The sequence below is a fragment of the Acipenser ruthenus genome, chromosome 2, assembly GCF_902713425.1.
Source record: "Acipenser ruthenus chromosome 2, fAciRut3.2 maternal haplotype, whole genome shotgun sequence".
Classification (NCBI taxonomy): Eukaryota; Metazoa; Chordata; class Actinopteri; order Acipenseriformes; family Acipenseridae; genus Acipenser; species Acipenser ruthenus.
In genome coordinates, this window is record NC_081190.1 from 19,474,209 (window position 1) to 19,491,839 (window position 17,631).

General features: G+C 38.8%; 1 protein-coding gene and 1 long non-coding RNA gene across 4 annotated transcripts; both read left to right on the forward strand.

The window, feature by feature from the left end:
- The first annotated feature begins 6,349 nt into the window (after positions 1 to 6,349).
- On the forward strand, positions 6,350 to 13,312 carry LOC117963628 (sodium-dependent organic anion transporter-like). Of its 2 annotated transcripts, XM_058991242.1 has the most exons (7): positions 6,350 to 6,941; positions 7,377 to 7,495; positions 8,224 to 8,312; positions 9,327 to 9,502; positions 10,118 to 10,275; positions 10,604 to 10,824; positions 11,765 to 13,312. In XM_058991242.1, the coding sequence occupies exons 1-6, from the start codon at positions 6,568 to 6,570 to the stop codon at positions 10,813 to 10,815; spliced, it is 1,128 nt and encodes a 375-aa protein (XP_058847225.1). In that variant the 5' UTR covers positions 6,350 to 6,567; the 3' UTR covers positions 10,816 to 10,824; positions 11,765 to 13,312. The 2 variants fall into 2 exon arrangements, with proteins under 2 accessions (XP_058847225.1, XP_034760315.2); XM_034904424.2 differs by having other exon boundaries at positions 10,604 to 13,312.
- An 878-nt stretch (positions 13,313 to 14,190) lies between these two features.
- LOC117963636 (uncharacterized) lies at positions 14,191 to 17,430 on the forward strand. Of its 2 annotated transcripts, none has more exons than XR_009307677.1 (3): positions 14,191 to 15,284; positions 15,948 to 16,024; positions 16,617 to 17,430. It is a non-coding gene; the product is annotated as an uncharacterized LOC117963636 (long non-coding RNA). The 2 variants fall into 2 exon arrangements; XR_004660817.2 differs by having other exon boundaries at positions 17,231 to 17,430.
- The last annotated feature ends 201 nt before the right edge of the window (positions 17,431 to 17,631 follow it).

Sequence of the window (17,631 nt, forward strand, 5' to 3'; positions counted from 1 at the left end):
CCCAACAAAGGTCTTTGTGGATAAGTAACTGCCATGCTATTAAATATTAACACCATGGAGTCCAAGATGCACATTGTCCCAAGAAGAGTGTTGACCGCTGCCAACTTTCATAAAATGTAAGCATTGGTCAACACTGTAGGTGGTACAGCCTGGCATAAAGTCCCTTGGCTCAGGGAATATCCACACATGATGTGGCTTATTTACTGTAGCTCGTGCAGATTGTTGAATGTTTTGTTCTGACACAGAACAAGCCATGGGAAACACGATGATGTAACAAAAATGCCCATAGGGGTGCTGTTAAGCCCATTTGTGAATACCACACAGATAATCAACTATGAGCAGCTGTAAATATGGCATTGTTGTTATTGTTATTATTATTGCTGTAAGACATGCCAGCTAGCGTTCTTTACATGTTGTTTTCTTAGACATAATCCTTGGGAACTTGCTCTGATCACAAAGTCCTTCATGACTGGGGTGAGAATCAAGGAAAGCAGGTCTCCTTTGTTCCTTCAGGTGGAACTGTTTAATGTGTCTTCTCTTAGACATGTTAAATCCATAAAGAAGTACAGCACTCCACCTGTACAAGGTAAGAGATTCAAAAACTGCCTGTATTAAATACAATTGTTGGCCCAATTATTGTAGGTCACCGTTGAAGTAAAGCATACACTAACAAGCCGATTTTGTTACAAAACTAGAACACTTTTTTTGAATCACTGTTATTCCTATTATCACTGAATACTGAAAAAGATCTATGTCATTAGCCCAATTTACATTTACCTTTTTACTATGGTGTAAGTGCTTGATGATGTATAAATCACCTGTAATGGAGAAAAGGGTTCCAGGGTAGGTGTTGTGTGCCTGCAACAGAGAGTGTAAGGAGTCTTTCACACCAGAACATGTAGTTGAAATAACGTATTCCTTATTGAAGCAGATTAGGATATAACATTACAGAGTAGCACTCGGGACCTTAGCAGGATCAAACTAAAGATCCTTATCTAACAAAACATAGTCCTTACATACCCACGGCAAACAGGTGTTTCTTAACAGACACCCCACCATTGTTCAAACTAGGCCCCTCCCTTGCAAGTTCTACAAGGTGAAGATGATAAGATGACTCCTCTTTGACAATATGCCCAGAATCATTAACTTGCTATCCTGTGATGTATAAGTAAATGCCATGCTCTGCAAAACAGACATATTCTCTACTGCAACTCCCTCCTGGCTGGCCTCCCTGCATCCGCCACCTGTCCGCTCCAGCTCATCCAGAACTCCGCTGCTCGCCTTGTGTTCTCTCTGCCTCGCTTCTCCCACGCAACTCCACTGCTCCGCTCACTCCACTGGCTCCCGATCACCGCTCGCATCCAGTTCAAGACTCTTGTACTCGCCTACAGATGCCTTGACCAGACTGCACCCAGCTACCTCCAAACCCTCATCTCTCCCTACACCCCCACTCGACCTCTCCGCTCCGCCTGCACTAGAAGACTGGCTCTACCTCCTCTACGCTCCCCTGCCTCCAGAGCCCGCTCCTTCTCCACCCTCGCCCCGCAGTGGTGGAATGACCTTCCTACAGATGTCAGGACTGCCCAGTCCCTGACCACCTTCCGGCGCCTCCTCAAGTGTCAAGTGTTATTTAATCTGTAGTATTTTGTATTTAATTATATCCTGATGTAACTATCACTGACACTGTTATCTGCTCCGTTATTGAATCGTATTTTGTCATACTTGTACTTGCTAGAACCAAAGTCATTGTATTTATCTTGCTCTTAATTGTATTATTACTTGTACTGTGATCCTTGAAATGTATTTTTGTTTACGACTGTAAGTCACCCTGGATAAGGGTGTCCGCTAAGAAATAAATTATAATAATAATAATACAAAAGCTGAGAGACAAATGTGCCCAGCCCCCTATAATATAGATTATAAATCCTATATTCTTACAAGAGTAAACCATGTCCCACATGGTGAGAATGTATAACATTTACAAAACAAAAGCCCTGTGGCAGGACACAGTAAAAACTATTGTGAATATTGTCTGTTGTTTTGGTAGATTGGGGTTGGAAACCCATCTCTACTATATAATTACTTTGTATACCCACCTCCAATTGAGCCAGAAAATATGTGCAGGATGTGGTCAAGCTGGATTGGCATGGCTGCAATACTACTCTTCCACACTTGGTGGCAGCAGTTGGATTTGCGGAGGCAGAAGTCAGGAGATTTAAGCAGTTTCCATGAACACTTATTAATAAAAAGCTAAATAATTAACTAACTACTGCTAACCTAGCTCCTATATATGAATTGCCAATCCAGCTTGAGACCACATTCTGCAAGTCAGTGATGTAAGAGGCCGAGCAACTCCTCTTGGCCCACTTCACCTGGAGTGACCCAGTTATAGTTTAACCTCTGCTTAAGACTTGACATGCTACTTATGTTGTTTCCCTATCCAGCTATAGAAGAAGAGAAACTCTTTGAAGATGGCAGACTAAGACAACTGTCCAGCAAAACAAAATGGGAATTCAAATCACACCCACAAGACAAACATGGTTTCTCAAGGTTTCCAGGTTTTGTGTGCAGTTAAAACTGGAAGTCATCTTTTAATGGCTCTACCATACACAGCTATATGATATTGTCTTTATGGCTGGCTTACCTTCGAATGAACAGAAAACATTAAATTGCTATCATCTGTCAAAAAATGAATAATACAGTCCCTGCATTCTTACATAAGCCTACGTTTAATTAGCTTATTTTGGCATTTTGCTGAATAAGTTAGACTTTGCCCCTCAACCTGCGCTGCTGAGCATACATTCAGAAATGTTGTTTTGAGGAGCTGGGGTTTGCTTAGCTGGCACATACCAGTGCGTTAGAAATCAGTCAGGCAGTCATAAATACAGGCCCTGGTTAATTATAAGTACTGTATATTAATAAAATAATTGCTGAATCTATAGCTTCTATGCCAAGGTTTCTCCTACAGTAAATGCCTCACTATTGTGTATTGTGAATATGGGCACTGTAGCAGGATAGCGTCAGGGCCCAAGCTGTTACCGACAGGAAGGAGACTCAGAAGCTGGAAAGCTGCAGTTTAAGCGCTAGAGCGCACGTTTATTAATCCCACTAGTAAACAAAACAACAACAAACAAACCAATACGGAACAAGGACCAAAATAAAGAACTGGGAAATAGGGCCAACAAGATGCTCAGATATATAGTGAAAAGTGTTGAATTTAAATCAAGGGAAGTAATGTTAAAACTTTACAATGCATTAGTAAGACCTCATCTAGAATACTGTGTTCAGTTCTGGTCACCCCATTACAAAAAGGATATTGCTGCTCTAGAAAGAGTGCAAAGAAGAGCGACCAGAATTATTCCAGGTTTAAAAGGCATGTCATATGCACACAGGCTAAAATAATTGAATCTATTCAGTCTTGAACAAAGAAGACTACAAGGTGATCTGATTCAAGCGTTCAGAATTCTAAAAGGTATTGACAATGTTGACCCAAGGGACTTTTTTGACCTAAAAAAAGAAACAATGACCAAGGGTCACAAGTGGAGATTAGATTAAGGGGCATTCAGAACAAAAAAATAGGAGCCAACTCCCCGATAATGTTGTTGAAGCTGACACCCTGGGATCCTTCAAGAAGCTGCTTGATTAGATTCTGGGATCAATAAGCTACTAACAACCAAACGAGCAAGATGGGCTGAATGGCCTCCTCTCGTTTGTAAACTTTCTTATGTTCTTATGTTCTTAACTTGTAGTTAGCAAGTTGAGCGATACTTGACTAGGATTTTACCTCAGTTTTTATAGAGTTTTTGCTTCGCTTCTTATGTCTTAATTAAATCTTAAACATGAATGTGCCTTGACAGCTCCTGTCCTTCCAGTGAATAACATTTTCAAATACACCCGGTAACTCTTTCTATAAGATTAATTGGCCCTCATCCCATAGTCCACCTCCCCTACATTTCCAAAATATGTGAGGTGAAATTTTGAACTGATGTTATTCTCTTTTGGTACCAGGGAGTTCCTGAATACAGCAAACAAGTATATATAGATATAAAGAATACATATAGAGAGATGTGTTTTAGAATATAACACCTACTCTGTTTAATTATTCCAGCCTGGGTTTAAAATAGATCTGTGTCCATGGTTCTGCAGGAAGAGGGCAGCAGTCTCGCAAGATCCGCCTGTCAGTCATGGCGATGACACGGAGAGGTGGGGAAGAGGGTGTTTTGGCTTCCCCTCTCTCTGAGTGGCTGAGAGGCAGGCCTTGGGGGTTTGCTCAGCCCATAAGAACTGTGCTTGGTTGTGCATTCGGGTGGCCATGACCGGGGAAGCCCAGTGACGCTACCTGAGGAGGTGAGTGTAAACAAACACTTAGAGCGAGAGAATAAAATCAGGCAAGCATGGCTGAGGAAGACAGCCAGCCTTAAATAAACTATTTATTAAAATACATGGTTACGTACCCGAGGGGACGTGTGTAGTGATAGAGGAACCTTGGCCACCCCAGTGTATAGTGCATAACAGCGTAGGACGGAGACCCAAGCTGACCGGCATAGCGGCAGTGGGGGGCACTGTGTAAGCAGCACTTTTGTTTTGTAGTTTTATTACTGTGTTTTATTTTCCCTTTTTCATTTCGCCTTTGGTTTTCATAATTATTTTTGAGTACCTGTGAGTGCGCCTGCAATTACCTGTGTTGGTAACCTGTGGTCCTGATTACTGTTGCCGGTATACAGGCCACAGACAATAGCGCCCTCTGCGGGCTAAATAAATTTAAAAAAAGGAAGTTTACAAATAAAATCTTCTGTCTGTAAGTGAATTTCCCACCACCCTTCCACAACTTCCCTTTCAACATCAAAAACATCCTTCTCAGTAGGTTGGCTTTATTCCATGTATAGATGTGGTTTAACAATTAACAAAGTCATATTGGATAAAGGCTGGTAGAAGGTTTAAAGCAAACTTTTAAGTCTGTAAATATAGATCCAATTACTTAAATCAAAAACATAGTCAAAATGTAACAGTCCTATATTAGCTATTTAATGCTTTAAACTAAACGTGACCTCCCTCTTTGTTTTTTGTTGCTTTCCTGTAAAGGTTAGTTTTTATTAATAGGAAACTCTACTGTAAGCATTTTCCCAAATATATTGTATTCTTACTTAAATCTAAACATGGTCCTACACTATTGCTCCCCCCTCACTTGTTTTACCAGGTCTTCATTAATTTCTATAATTTACTGAGACATTTCACCATATACTCCCTTTCCTGTACCAGAAGGTATTTCTTAAAAAGATCAATTATCATAGAAACCTTGGATTTTAAACTGCTGACCAGTAAGTCTAGCGTCAGTTGCCAAGAGTGAGTGTCTCCAGTCTCCTACACATGGTACTGCCTTGCTTCAAGCGAAGACAAGGGTACCAAATTCATTACAATCTCTTTGGCAGACCTACTATATGCTTGACACAGACTGGTACCATTCTGCTTTGACTGAAGTTTTTACTGTAAGTTAATTTCTTCACTATATTCTCTTAGTTTCAAACTCTTACAGTTCTTCTGTTCTAATAAAACATTCACACTTATATTCTGTTTGAATTATTCTAGAATACCTGTGTTTAGCTTAAAGACTACTTTCAGATCAAGCTTGCTTCTTTTTTTCTAAATAAGAGACTTGGCTGTGAACATTTGAGTTAATTAAATGAGATGCGTGAGAAAACAACTTTTATGATTTCTTAATAGTACTGGGGTATTTTCACAAAACCACTACATAGCTAAACTAGGAATTCTGCAAATGGATGACCAGTGCTTTAAAATCTTTTTTTTTTATCTTGTAATATATTATTGGTAATTCAAGACATGTAAATATTTTAAATTCATCACTATATATAAAGTGCTGGAGCCTGTGCTGTAGGTCACATGGTATGATTCCATGCAAACCATTGGAGGGAGTTTGAACTAGCAGCGGCAACATCATCCATAGTGTTGCCTGCATATTGTCCCAAAAGAAATTCTAAAACAAACCCAAAAAACAAATAACCTAAAGATATTCAACACAAGAAGGAGGTGGATTGGAGCAATAATGCTCCTAGTGCTTATAAGCAATAAGAAAATTGATTTTAAAACGTTAGTATTATGACTCCATTAGATCCTGGTAAAAGTCCAGAGGTTTGTGTTGAGCAAGTATGATCAGGTTCAACATTTCTGTTGTATTGCTCTTGTGGATTTAAGTACTGTGTAGTATGAATTAACTTTGGGACTGGGGTTCATGGATTGATGCAGGTTAAATACATGTTACTAAACCCCACTGAACAGATTCGGTTTTTCTTTTCAAGGAATTAAGTATTCATAAGAACATTGGCCAAGTCTAGATACGCAGGCTGTTAGAGGTGTGATCCATACGATAAGCTTTCCAATGACTTGAGAATCCAGCAGAATGAACCCGATTACTCTCCGGAATCCACTTAGGAACAGGCATTCCATTCATACTTGATTAAACACAGCAAGAAAGAAAAAAAGGCTACAACCTGCCTTTCCCAAGCACACTTAACAACTGTACTTCAGCAGAGCTGCACCCTCGAGAACAGAATGCTGAACTGCAGCAGCTACACGGACTGCCAGGGCAACGTGACAGGCAATGAGACAGTAGAGTTGGAACCGTCTAATGACAGACTAAGCTTTGCTTTCAGCGTTGTTCTGACTGTCATGCTGGCTCTGGTGGTGTTTTCCTTGGGCTGCACAGTGGAAGTGGGCAAGCTGTGGTTTCACCTTCGGCGACCCTGGGGTATCATTGTGGGGATTGTGTGCCAGTTTGGGCTGATGCCCCTCATTGCATACCTCCTGTCTGTGGGCTTCTCTGTGAAGCCAGCGCAGGCTGTTGCTGTTCTCATCATGGGATGTTGTCCCGGGGGAATCATCTCAAACATTGTCACCTACTGGATTGATGGAGACATGGACCTCAGGTAAAGGCCCTTGTAAAAGTTTACCATGGTATTTTTGCAGTCTTACCTCACTTTTCCCATGGTTATACTATCATTTACCATAGTTTACCCTGGTTTGCCATGTTTATTAATATGCTTTACCTTATCCTGTTATTCTTTGCAATGCTTACCTATGTTTGACCATGGTTTCACTATGCTTTATTACACTTTGCTATGCTTTTACTTTGGTAGATATGGACAAAAACTACTTTTGTGCATTTTTTCTTTACTTTTTACTGTAGATGAACAAAATCATGTATCTGAAACTCAAGCATTATTTCCTTAATAATGGATGACACATCTGATATTATATCTAACAGAAAAGTGTTGAGTTTGAAAAGATATGCATTGAATTGGCTGTTGGGGGCATACCTTTAATGACTTTTTTGTATAATTTATTTGTCTTGTTTATTTCAGCATTGTCATGACAAGTTGTTCAACGGTGCTGGGAATGGGGATGATGCCATTGTGCCTCTACATTTACACACAGACCTGGGTCCAGACAGGCAGCATTAAAATACCATACCTGAACATAGGTAAAGAAGAGAACTTGCTTTCTTTTTTTATAAAATTATAGAAGATATTTGCTATAGCTAAATATGTGATTGTGTGTCCGAGGATTTTTTTTAATGATTATCTTGGTACAGTAGCAGAACAACCATTTTAAATATAAGGTAAAGTTATTTTGTGTCAAAATGTGTAGCACATGTGATGAAGTAGTAGCAGAAAGGCATGCCATTCAACTTAAAATGACCACTTCTTCCAGTTGGATTAATACAGACTGGTCTACACACATACAATATCCCTTACAGATTACGGATTTACAAGGGTATAGTTATTGTTCAATGCAATATCAGTGTCTATTTGTGGTAACACAACGACAGTAACCTGCCTTCAGTTGAACATGCCCCATGTTGTATGTTGTAACGATAATCATCCTATAAACTTCTGTGTTCTAGCCTTATTATACACAGCTAGTGCTCTTGTGATTTATATGTCACCAGAAACCCTTGATAGAATTACAGCCTTATTGTGCACCACTGGGTGGACTTTATTCCTTATATGATTTTGTGGCGCAGTTTTGACGACTCAAATGTGAATTCTTATTGTAGTGTGTGGATGAACAGATATTTCTGTGAACAGTAATTGCACTCTGTTAGTGCACGTTGTACTGCACAGTGTACTGCATGTACATGTGACTCTGCAGTCAGAAGAAGAAGTCCTAGTTTAGCAGATCTCAATTCGATTTCCTTTCCTCTCTCAGGGGTCACACTGGTTACCTTGATTGCGCCCGTCAGCTGTGGAGTGTTTGTAAATTACAAGTGGCCGAGGCTGGCAAAAATAATCCTGAAGGTACTACAGTAAATGTTTGCCCTTGTTTGTCACAAGCTTTCGGAATGTCCTTTCTCTCTGCTTACAGATATGGCCAAAAGTTAAATTAATTTAAAACAATAACTACATGAACATATTTTAGATGTTTTATTTAAACTCATGTAATCAAAGAAACTACAAAATTATATCGCAAAAGTCTACCGAAAGGCATAAGAGTAGTACAGTATTTCATGTTAGATTTCGAAATGTCACATTTTTTCGAAATGCCATACATTTTGTTCGTTTTCGTTAAGTATATGGGAAACTACAAAGTGGTATGTAATGCATATGTTGACATCACATTATTCAGCAGGTTTCATTTGACTTCATTCTACAGTGTGATGCGTTTTGCACTTTTAAGACAAATAATAATGTAACATATAAGATAATAGCAATAATGTATAACAAGTTAGACAATTGCATTTATTTTCTTTAGTTTGTGCTATGGATTTATCTGCACATTTATTTTTTAATGTAATGTAGAAATAATTTTGTTGCAAAAAAATCTCTTATTGGAACATGTTATCACTGAAACCCGCTATTTGATCTTTTAGGTCAGACCTGCAAAGTTGTTTTTTTTTTCAATAACTTTCGAGTTCCTGCAATTTAAGCCCTCAGACTGAATGATTTCTCTTTTAGATAGGGCCATACTTTCAAAACTGTTTCTCCCACTCTTTAATTAACTCCTATTTTTTTTTAAAGGACGTTAAAAAAATCATGCAAATGTTACAAAACGAGAAACAAACACCTTTGGAATGCTTAACAGAACTTGAATTATATCACATAGCTGTTTGGTTAACAGGCATTTTTACCTCTTTATAAAAAAGGGAGTTAATTATATGGAGTAAAAGCTTTGAAAACATGGCTAGATAATCTTTCTTTATTACATTTTTGGTGAGCTTATTGTCATACAAGTGAAGGCCACTGCTCTGTGCCATGTTTTGCATACCTTTCACTTTCCTAGAGTAAATCTGTATTTTCCTCTATCGTCTCTAGGTGGGCTCTGCAGCTGGTTGCTTACTGATCATAGTTGTTGGCACTGCCAGTGCTGTGCTCTATAAAGGCTCGTGGAACACCGACACGTCGGTTCTGATTATAGGGATTATCTACCCTATGATCGGGTACACGTCTGGGTTTCTTTTGGCGGTTAGTGTTAGACAACCCTGGCAAAGGTAAGGGAAGTACACCCACAAATATCAAACACTCTGTAGTGGTACTGGTGTACACACTAAAACAGTACATGAAACTTATAGTCCTGTGTTTCTTTAGGTAATTCTAAACTGATTAGGGTGCAAAATCTTTTCCAAGTTTAAATGGATTACAGTTTTAAGTAAATATTAACTACAATGTAAATTCATTACAACACTATATTGCTGTACTGTATATGGTGTAATTAATAACTTAAAATAATGTGTTACTGATTCAGCTGCTCTCTGCCTGGCCCTATGGTATACAGTACTAATCAACATGTACTGTATTACTCTAGCCTTGTCAACCAGAGGTCAGAAATATTTGAATAGTATGCAGGAGCAGGAGTATTATCATGCTGGAATACATCATTATCACCGTTATCATCCAGAACACCACGACACAGTCTTGCAGTCGTGTGGTTTTTTTATGTATGCATTGATCCAGTTCATACAATACAAACAAGAAGCTTGTTCAAACCAGTGTCCCAATACTTGTTGGAAAATGTGTATGCAACGTCTGGTTTGCTAGCCGTGTTGTTGCTAAACTTTCCGACCCCTCAAGACAGGAGGGTCTAGTGCTGGCTTTTGTTTTCACAGGTGCCGCACCATCGCTATGGAAACAGGAGCTCAGAATGTACAAATCTGTTCCACAGTGCTTCAGCTTTCTTTTCCGCCACAGCAGCTGGTTCTCATGTTCACATTCCCAATGATCTACGGGTCCTTTCAGCTTTTGGATGGACTGGTGATCGTTGCAGGTGGGTGTTGTGCAAGGGATTTAATCAGCAGTTAATGTTACAGTCTGCACTTCATTGTAAAAATAGGGCATACGTCAACTAAAGACCCCTTTTTCGTGGTGTCAAGACTTAACAACAGAGACGTTAACAAGCTAAGTGATCCCAACTCATGGGAGCACAAAGGCCTCCTTGTGAGCGCCCAGCCTTTTGAATTGCCATGAAATGAAGTGATTTAAGAGTTTCAAATGATGATGGTGATGGGTTCCCACAGTACTTATACATAACCAGTTCTCAAAACTTGATACAATCTACAGCCTTTAACAATATTATTACTTTTTTTTGGTTGCAGTGTATCAGATATACAAAAGAATATGCCAGAATAACTCTGAAGATAAGCCCACGCTGGAAGCTGCTGTTATGAAAGATTCAAGTCTGAATGGTCTACATGGAGAACTCAACATAGCATTTGAGAATGAACAGGCTGCGTGGAACAATTCAAATCAAGAATCAGAACACAACCAAACAGGAGAAGAAAAAACACTGGAAAACACTCAAGTGTAAAATGGACAGGTATTGTTTTACAATAGCTCCCCAGCGGCCCCCCCAGCCACAGAAACAGCCTTTTTTAATCCGTATTAACTTTCCTAATGATTTCTAGAAACACTATCCATATACCAACAGAAACATGTCATTAACAATAGAAATAAGACAAGGTATGACATAGGCCCGGTTTTTGGGATGGAAATGCATAACAGTCTTGAGTTTTGATTGGTCCTTCTGTCAAAGGAATATGACATCATCACAAGTGGGAAAGCTTGGAGGTATTTTTAACATTGTGATCAGAGAAAGAGAGAGATATCTGCTTTCCAGAACCTTTTAATTAAAATATAATATGGTATTTTGCTGTACTAATATAACAAACTATGGGTGACTATTAATTTATATAAATTATCATGTTATGCATGAATGTAATTATTGGCTTTCTGTGGTGATGTACATTTTCCTTTCAAATAGAATATATCTATAATCGTTTGCGTGATTTATTTTAATTGCAAGTATATATCTTGCCCACTATTACAGTGTTGTTACAGGATACATTAGTTTATCGCTAATGTAATCACAGTTTTACATATAGACCCCCCCTGTTCTCAGTCTACGTCCCAAATTCTGGGCCGCTTTGCTTTTCAGATAACGTCCCAAATTCTAGGCCACTCTGCTGTTCCGAATTCAGCCCAGTTTTGGGGATGTTCTGCTCTTACAGATGACAATCCAAGTTTCTAGGTCATGCTCAGTTTACCATAAATATGTACACCAGAACTGGATTGTTAATTCATTTAAGAGTAACCCTTAGCACATCAATCAATGTTAAATTCCCCAGAATTTTTTTAAGAAGAAACATAAATAACATTTAAATGTTTTTTAAAAAGTTTATTTATTTATTTATTACAATGAAGAAACTACATTGCACTGAAATAAATACATAAAATGCAGCTGTTTTCCTTTATTAAAGTGTGACAGGGTAGTGGAGGGTGGTGACGTCAGGCCAGGAAGTCCACAGACACCATTGCTGGGGTAGGGAAGCGCTGCGGCGCATTTATTAATGTTCCAGCAAGAGTAGCAATTGTTTTGGTTTTTAGCTTCTGTTTCGTTTCTGTTTCACTCCCGTCTCTCGTGTTCTCCACTCTGAACACTCCCCTTGAACAAGAAAAGCTGCAGGCTTTTATACCTCCAGATGAGCAATAAATTAGTCAAATAAATAATCTGGAGATGGTCACTTTCTGCAAGAGTTTTAGTTTGCATGGCTGACAATCAATAATCACAGACTGCCGACCATGCATTCACACGAGTTGCTATCATCGCATCTGCCAGACCACATCCAAACAACAAAACGGCATGTTTTTCACAAAATACATTCAAATCATACACACTAACATCCCCCGTTTAAATAACCCACTAGACAATACATTTGTTTTAAATAATAATACAATGCGCCACAGCCATCAACTAAATACTGTAGCGTTGGGTCCCGCAGGACTTATGAATGGGATGTTTTGGTGCTTCATTGAACCGCTGGGGGGGGGCGGGATTTGCTTGTAAATAGTTGTATGATGTGTTCACGTTCAGTATGTGTCGTGTGTCTGTCTGTCTGTGTAGCTGCTGCAGCCTGGTTCCACCCAGGTCCACTCTTTCCCGTCTGATGACTCTATATAAGCTGCAGCCTCTGTGCTATTGATGAGAGTGTGCTGAGTGAGTGGCAGCGAGTGTTGGAGGGTGAGAGTCGAGAGAACCAGCGTCTATCCATTTGTTACCTTCCTTTCAAACACCAACGGCACTTTTAAACGCCAGCCTAGCCCGCAGCGGGAGCAATAAACGGCCCTTTTAGTGCCAAAGAAATCCTGTTGCCCTTTCTTCCCGCTGAACCCATGGCAAGCCGCCATCACAATACATACACAAATTCACCCAATCTAGCACCAAAATAATGCATATATTTACAAGCAGGGCTTTGCCCTGCCCCCTCTAATTATGTACAGGGCTTTTCTACCCTGCCACATAAAGGTTAATATTAAAACACAGTTCTGAGAAGGAATATGATATTCCAAAAAAAGCACATCTCATTTACTTATGTAATGTCCACCAATATATAGTCATGTGTAGGGTGTAAGACAGCGGGTGGGGGGAGGGCGTTAATATCCTCCCTGCTTAAAATATGTGTGTATGCACATTCTGCTTTATTGTTAATTATCCCCTGCATCTGGTGGTAATTGTAAATTAGAACCAGGTGCAGGGTATTTAAGAGAAACAGTTAGTTTGCTCGAGGCTGCTGAGTACAAGGACACAGGTGGTCTGTTCTGTGTCCGAGCAGTTGATTTAAAAGTAGGGGTTGTGGTACAACGGGGCAGTTTATTTTTTTTATGCCAGGTAAACAGCTTAGCCATCCTGCGAGTTAGTCAGGAACCTGCATACTGTTTAGTCAGCGCTCCGAAGGAGCTAGGTGTTTGTTTTCTTTATTTTGTTTTTGTGTTTATTAAAAATAGTGCGTCAGCACTGGAAAACTTCATTTTGTGTCCTGGGTCTGTTTTTAAAGGGGCAACGAACCGTGAGTGAGTCGCAGGTTGTTTACAAGGGGTTTATCAGACCTCAACTTGAATAGAAGGCGGGATGCAACATATTTTATTCACCTAACACCCACAAAAAAAAAAAGGCCTATATAAGCTCCTTCACTTATGGGTTTTTTAAGAGACCAGTGCCTTTCAACAACTTAACATGAACATTATTGTATTGCATTGGTCAAATAGTCCTTATCTATTCATAGTTTAAACTGTAGGCTATACATAATGTTTAAACAGTTGGATTATGCAAATGCAATGGAAAAAAAATTGCAAATATACATCCTGCCCACTATTACAGTTTTGTTACAGGATTCATTAGTTTATCTGTAATGTAATCACAGTTTTACATATAGACTGCTCGTTTTCAGGGTTCTGGGCCGATTTGGTTTTCAGATAACGTCCCAAATTCTGGGCTGATTTGGTATTTAGATAACATCCCAAATTCAGGGCCACTTTGCTTTTCCGAACTCCGTCCATTTTTTGGGATATTCTGCTGAGTTTTGAAGTCATGCATGCTCAGTTTACCATAGAAAAGTACACAAGAACTGGATGGTGAATTCATTTAAGACTAACCCTTAGAACATGAATCAAAGTTAATGTATTTTTTACTCTCCCCAGAAAGCATTATTTTTTATGAAGAAACAGAAATGTAAATGTTAAAAAAATGCATTTCTTTATTACAATGAAGAAACTACATTGCACTGAAATAGATACATGAAAATTCATTAAAGTAGTCGTTTCCTTTATTAAAGACTAATATTAAAACACTTTTTTGAGAAGGAATATGGTATTCCAAAATTAAAAAAAGACATCTAATTTTCTTATGTAATGTCCATCAATATATTGTAGCATTTCAAGTTCTTTTTGGGACAGAAATGAGACTGCAACTGTGAGTAGATGATTTTACAATAATTCAATAATCACTAAATAAAATCATAAAGTGAAGGAAAGGGAATTGGTCATAAATGAAAATAAATTATTGTAGTAGTTTTTCTTTTACCCTACCCTACTATTGTACAATGTATTAAATACATTGTACAATAGTTATGATTGCAGCCAGTTAGAGATTACAGACATCCCTGTGCAAAGTATAAGTAACGTGTAAAAATGTGTCCCTCAACCATTTACTGGGACCTCAGCACAAAAACAATCCCGCAGAACTGTTTTGTACACTCAGTCGAATGGGTGCAGTGAAGTCCACATAAAGCTCCCTTCACTTGTTCCCTAAGGAATTGGGACAACCCTTAAGATGGCGAACATAGTACTTCCGCCCCTCAAGGGAAGGTAACGAGTGAGCGAGGGAGCGGTTTGGGATGCAGCCGTAGTCTGCTGCCGTGTTAGTGGCGAGGCTGTCCGACGGGTGCCTGTAGCGTGCGTGATCCGCTGGCTCGCTGCAGTATAAGCAGTGCGTTTGTTATTTAAATCTATGTGCCCTCAGGATTGGAACTACTACAACTGAAAGAAACAGAGGAATGCAATATGAATCCTTCTAGGAGAGGTTATGGCGTTACTATGGTGAGTTTAATATGTTATAACAATCATATTGTGTTCAGGAAACATCACTGCTATTCCAATACTTGGTGTTGGAACCCTTATTTGGGCAACCTTTAGTCTTCTGATGGGCTGGGCCACCTCAAGGTAACTTTAGAGTTTATAAAACACAGTGGCAATAATAGCATTAATATACAATTGAAATTGGACAAAATCACGACTCTTTGCATATTGTGTGTGATCAATAGGCATCATCTCTTGAAGAAGCTGCATTATGGGATTGCTGCCTTCTTGCATGAACATGCATTCTTTTAGAAACCCAACATGGAATACATCTTGTAATTTCTTTTACAGATTTGGTTGGTTTGGACTAGATAGGCCAGAGGTTCCAAATCCAGTCTTAAACTATATTGGGACACCAGGATTAAGGTACAGGGAAATTATATTTTTAAAGCCAATGCTTAATCTGTGTTCTGATGAAGTGGTTCATAGCACTGGGGTGTCTATCACTGCTGCACCTTGTCAAGGTGACCGTGAACCACAAACACTGCAGTACCCAACATCGCTTTACTTACGGTACAGTCCCCTTGACAAGTGTTTGTTCAAGCGCATCTCCTAGGAGGTCAGCAGTATCCATAGCAGCTGTGTATCACAATGCTCTGCACTTTACACTGGTAATGGAATGTCCTACCATTTGATAATAATTTGACTGACTGTTTGACCAATACACTGTTCTTGGTTACATCAAATTTAAATGAAATAAAAAAACACATATGCATTTATTGAACATTTTTGCTTTTTGTTCAGTGCTGTAGTACTCTTCTTTGTGAAGAGTGAGGGTACACAGAACAGTCACTCAGCGAAGAAAGAAAACCTCTTGAAACATGACAAAGAAAAGGCCAGTCAGGTCAGATGGGAATACAGCAGATCAAACATATCATGTTGGGTCTCACTTGTATCTTTTTTTATGATGCAGAAGCACTGTTGTACTTTTAAGTTTTTAAGATCAAATTAGTGCAGGGCAGTGTATTTTATAATGCAGTACATAGCTACTGTACATGTAACTAAACTTACAATTTCTTATCTTTGCAGCTTGACAGTGTTTTGGAAGAAGGTACAACAGATACATCACGGGTAGACAAGCTCAGCCCAATGTACAAGAGGCTAGAGTAAGTACCAAATATTCAATTATGCTGCACTATAGTGGGACTTGTGAAACACAACATCAATGATTGTTTAAAAGGAGATTGCATTTCAAAAGTATCTCTTGATGAGACCTCAGCTATTGAAGGCAGTGACGATTGTTTCAAAAAAAAAAAAAAATACCCATCCCAGTCATTCTAGGAATACTTGTGGTTTCTTATCGACTTCTAGAATTACAGTAATATAAATGCCACTGTTATAGTGCTGCAGGTGTATTGCAGTTGTATCGTTACTATATGAGCTTGTATGGGCACATTTCATAAGCTGGCATGATTGATCAGTAGTACATTGTGCCTTTTTGGTGTTTGCTTTATTATATTTCATTAATCGAAAAAAGGGCTCAATTAAAGCTCTCTTGTGGTTAATCAAGTACTTATTTAATCAATTACATCCCCTTACAAATACACAAAATACCTGAATGAAAAACAAACTGATATTTAACCACAACAGCAACAATTAAAAAGTGGGGTTTATCTTCTATACTTTTTTCCCCCCCGATACATAAAACTAGTAACCTGCAGACGTTCTTAGTCTGATGCTTCTCTATGTTGTTTCTAGCTTTCTTTTCAGGAGCTCTGCGGTCCACATCCAGCAGTGTCTGGTTCATATCCTCCTACTACCTTCTCAGTCATCACATATCTCATTGCCACAGTAGTATGAATCTATGGCTGTAACCATTTTAGAAAGTGGTAATAATCCACAAATACAGTAAAGATTCTTGTTTTTTTAAAAAAAATTTGTATTGTACAAACAGCTTAATACCACACATTTAATAAAAGTGTGAGGAAGTATACCCAAGGATGAGAAAAATGCAACTGGAACTGTATTTTTTGTGTTGTGTAAAGCACAGATTGAGCCTGACAACCTTGCACATGGCATTGCTACACGACCCAGCCTTAATTTCAATGATGTGGAGTGTATTTTACTTCAAAGAAATTAAAATATATTTAAAGTTTTCCGCTAATTATCCAGTCTTTACTGCATCACAGATAAATCAATAAATGAACCTTTCACCCCCTCCACTCCCCCCACAAACTACACATTTCATGCTGTCATAAACTGTAATGATATTGTTTAACCATCTATCAAACACTATGTACTGTAGTTCTTGATCTGACTGTAATTTAGGGACGCTAGTTTAATTCATTACAATGTGTTTTTTTGTTTTATAGGGGAAAACATAATTTTCTTAATCGTTCTGTTGTACCGGTGGCTGGAATCATCAGTCACACTTCTCGCTCTTTGAAAGACATCCTGAACAACCACAGTTTTTACAAACCCAGCCAGAGGTGACTTTAACAGGCACCTCTTAAACATATTCAATTAACAGAATAAATGTATGTGTGTATTTTGTAAATAAATCAAACTCATTTCTGCTCAAATAAGAATCAGTGAGTCGTCTTTGGTGTTTAAACTTGCTCAGAATAAGCATGGAGGGGGTAGGCCAGAGCCATGATTCTGTTATATAAATTCTAGGATCCTACAGAGTCGTTGTAAACACCCTTTTCAAACCAGTGCTTGTTTATTTCACAGTATAGTTCTCTCGATGTCCAAAATACTAGAATATCAGCAT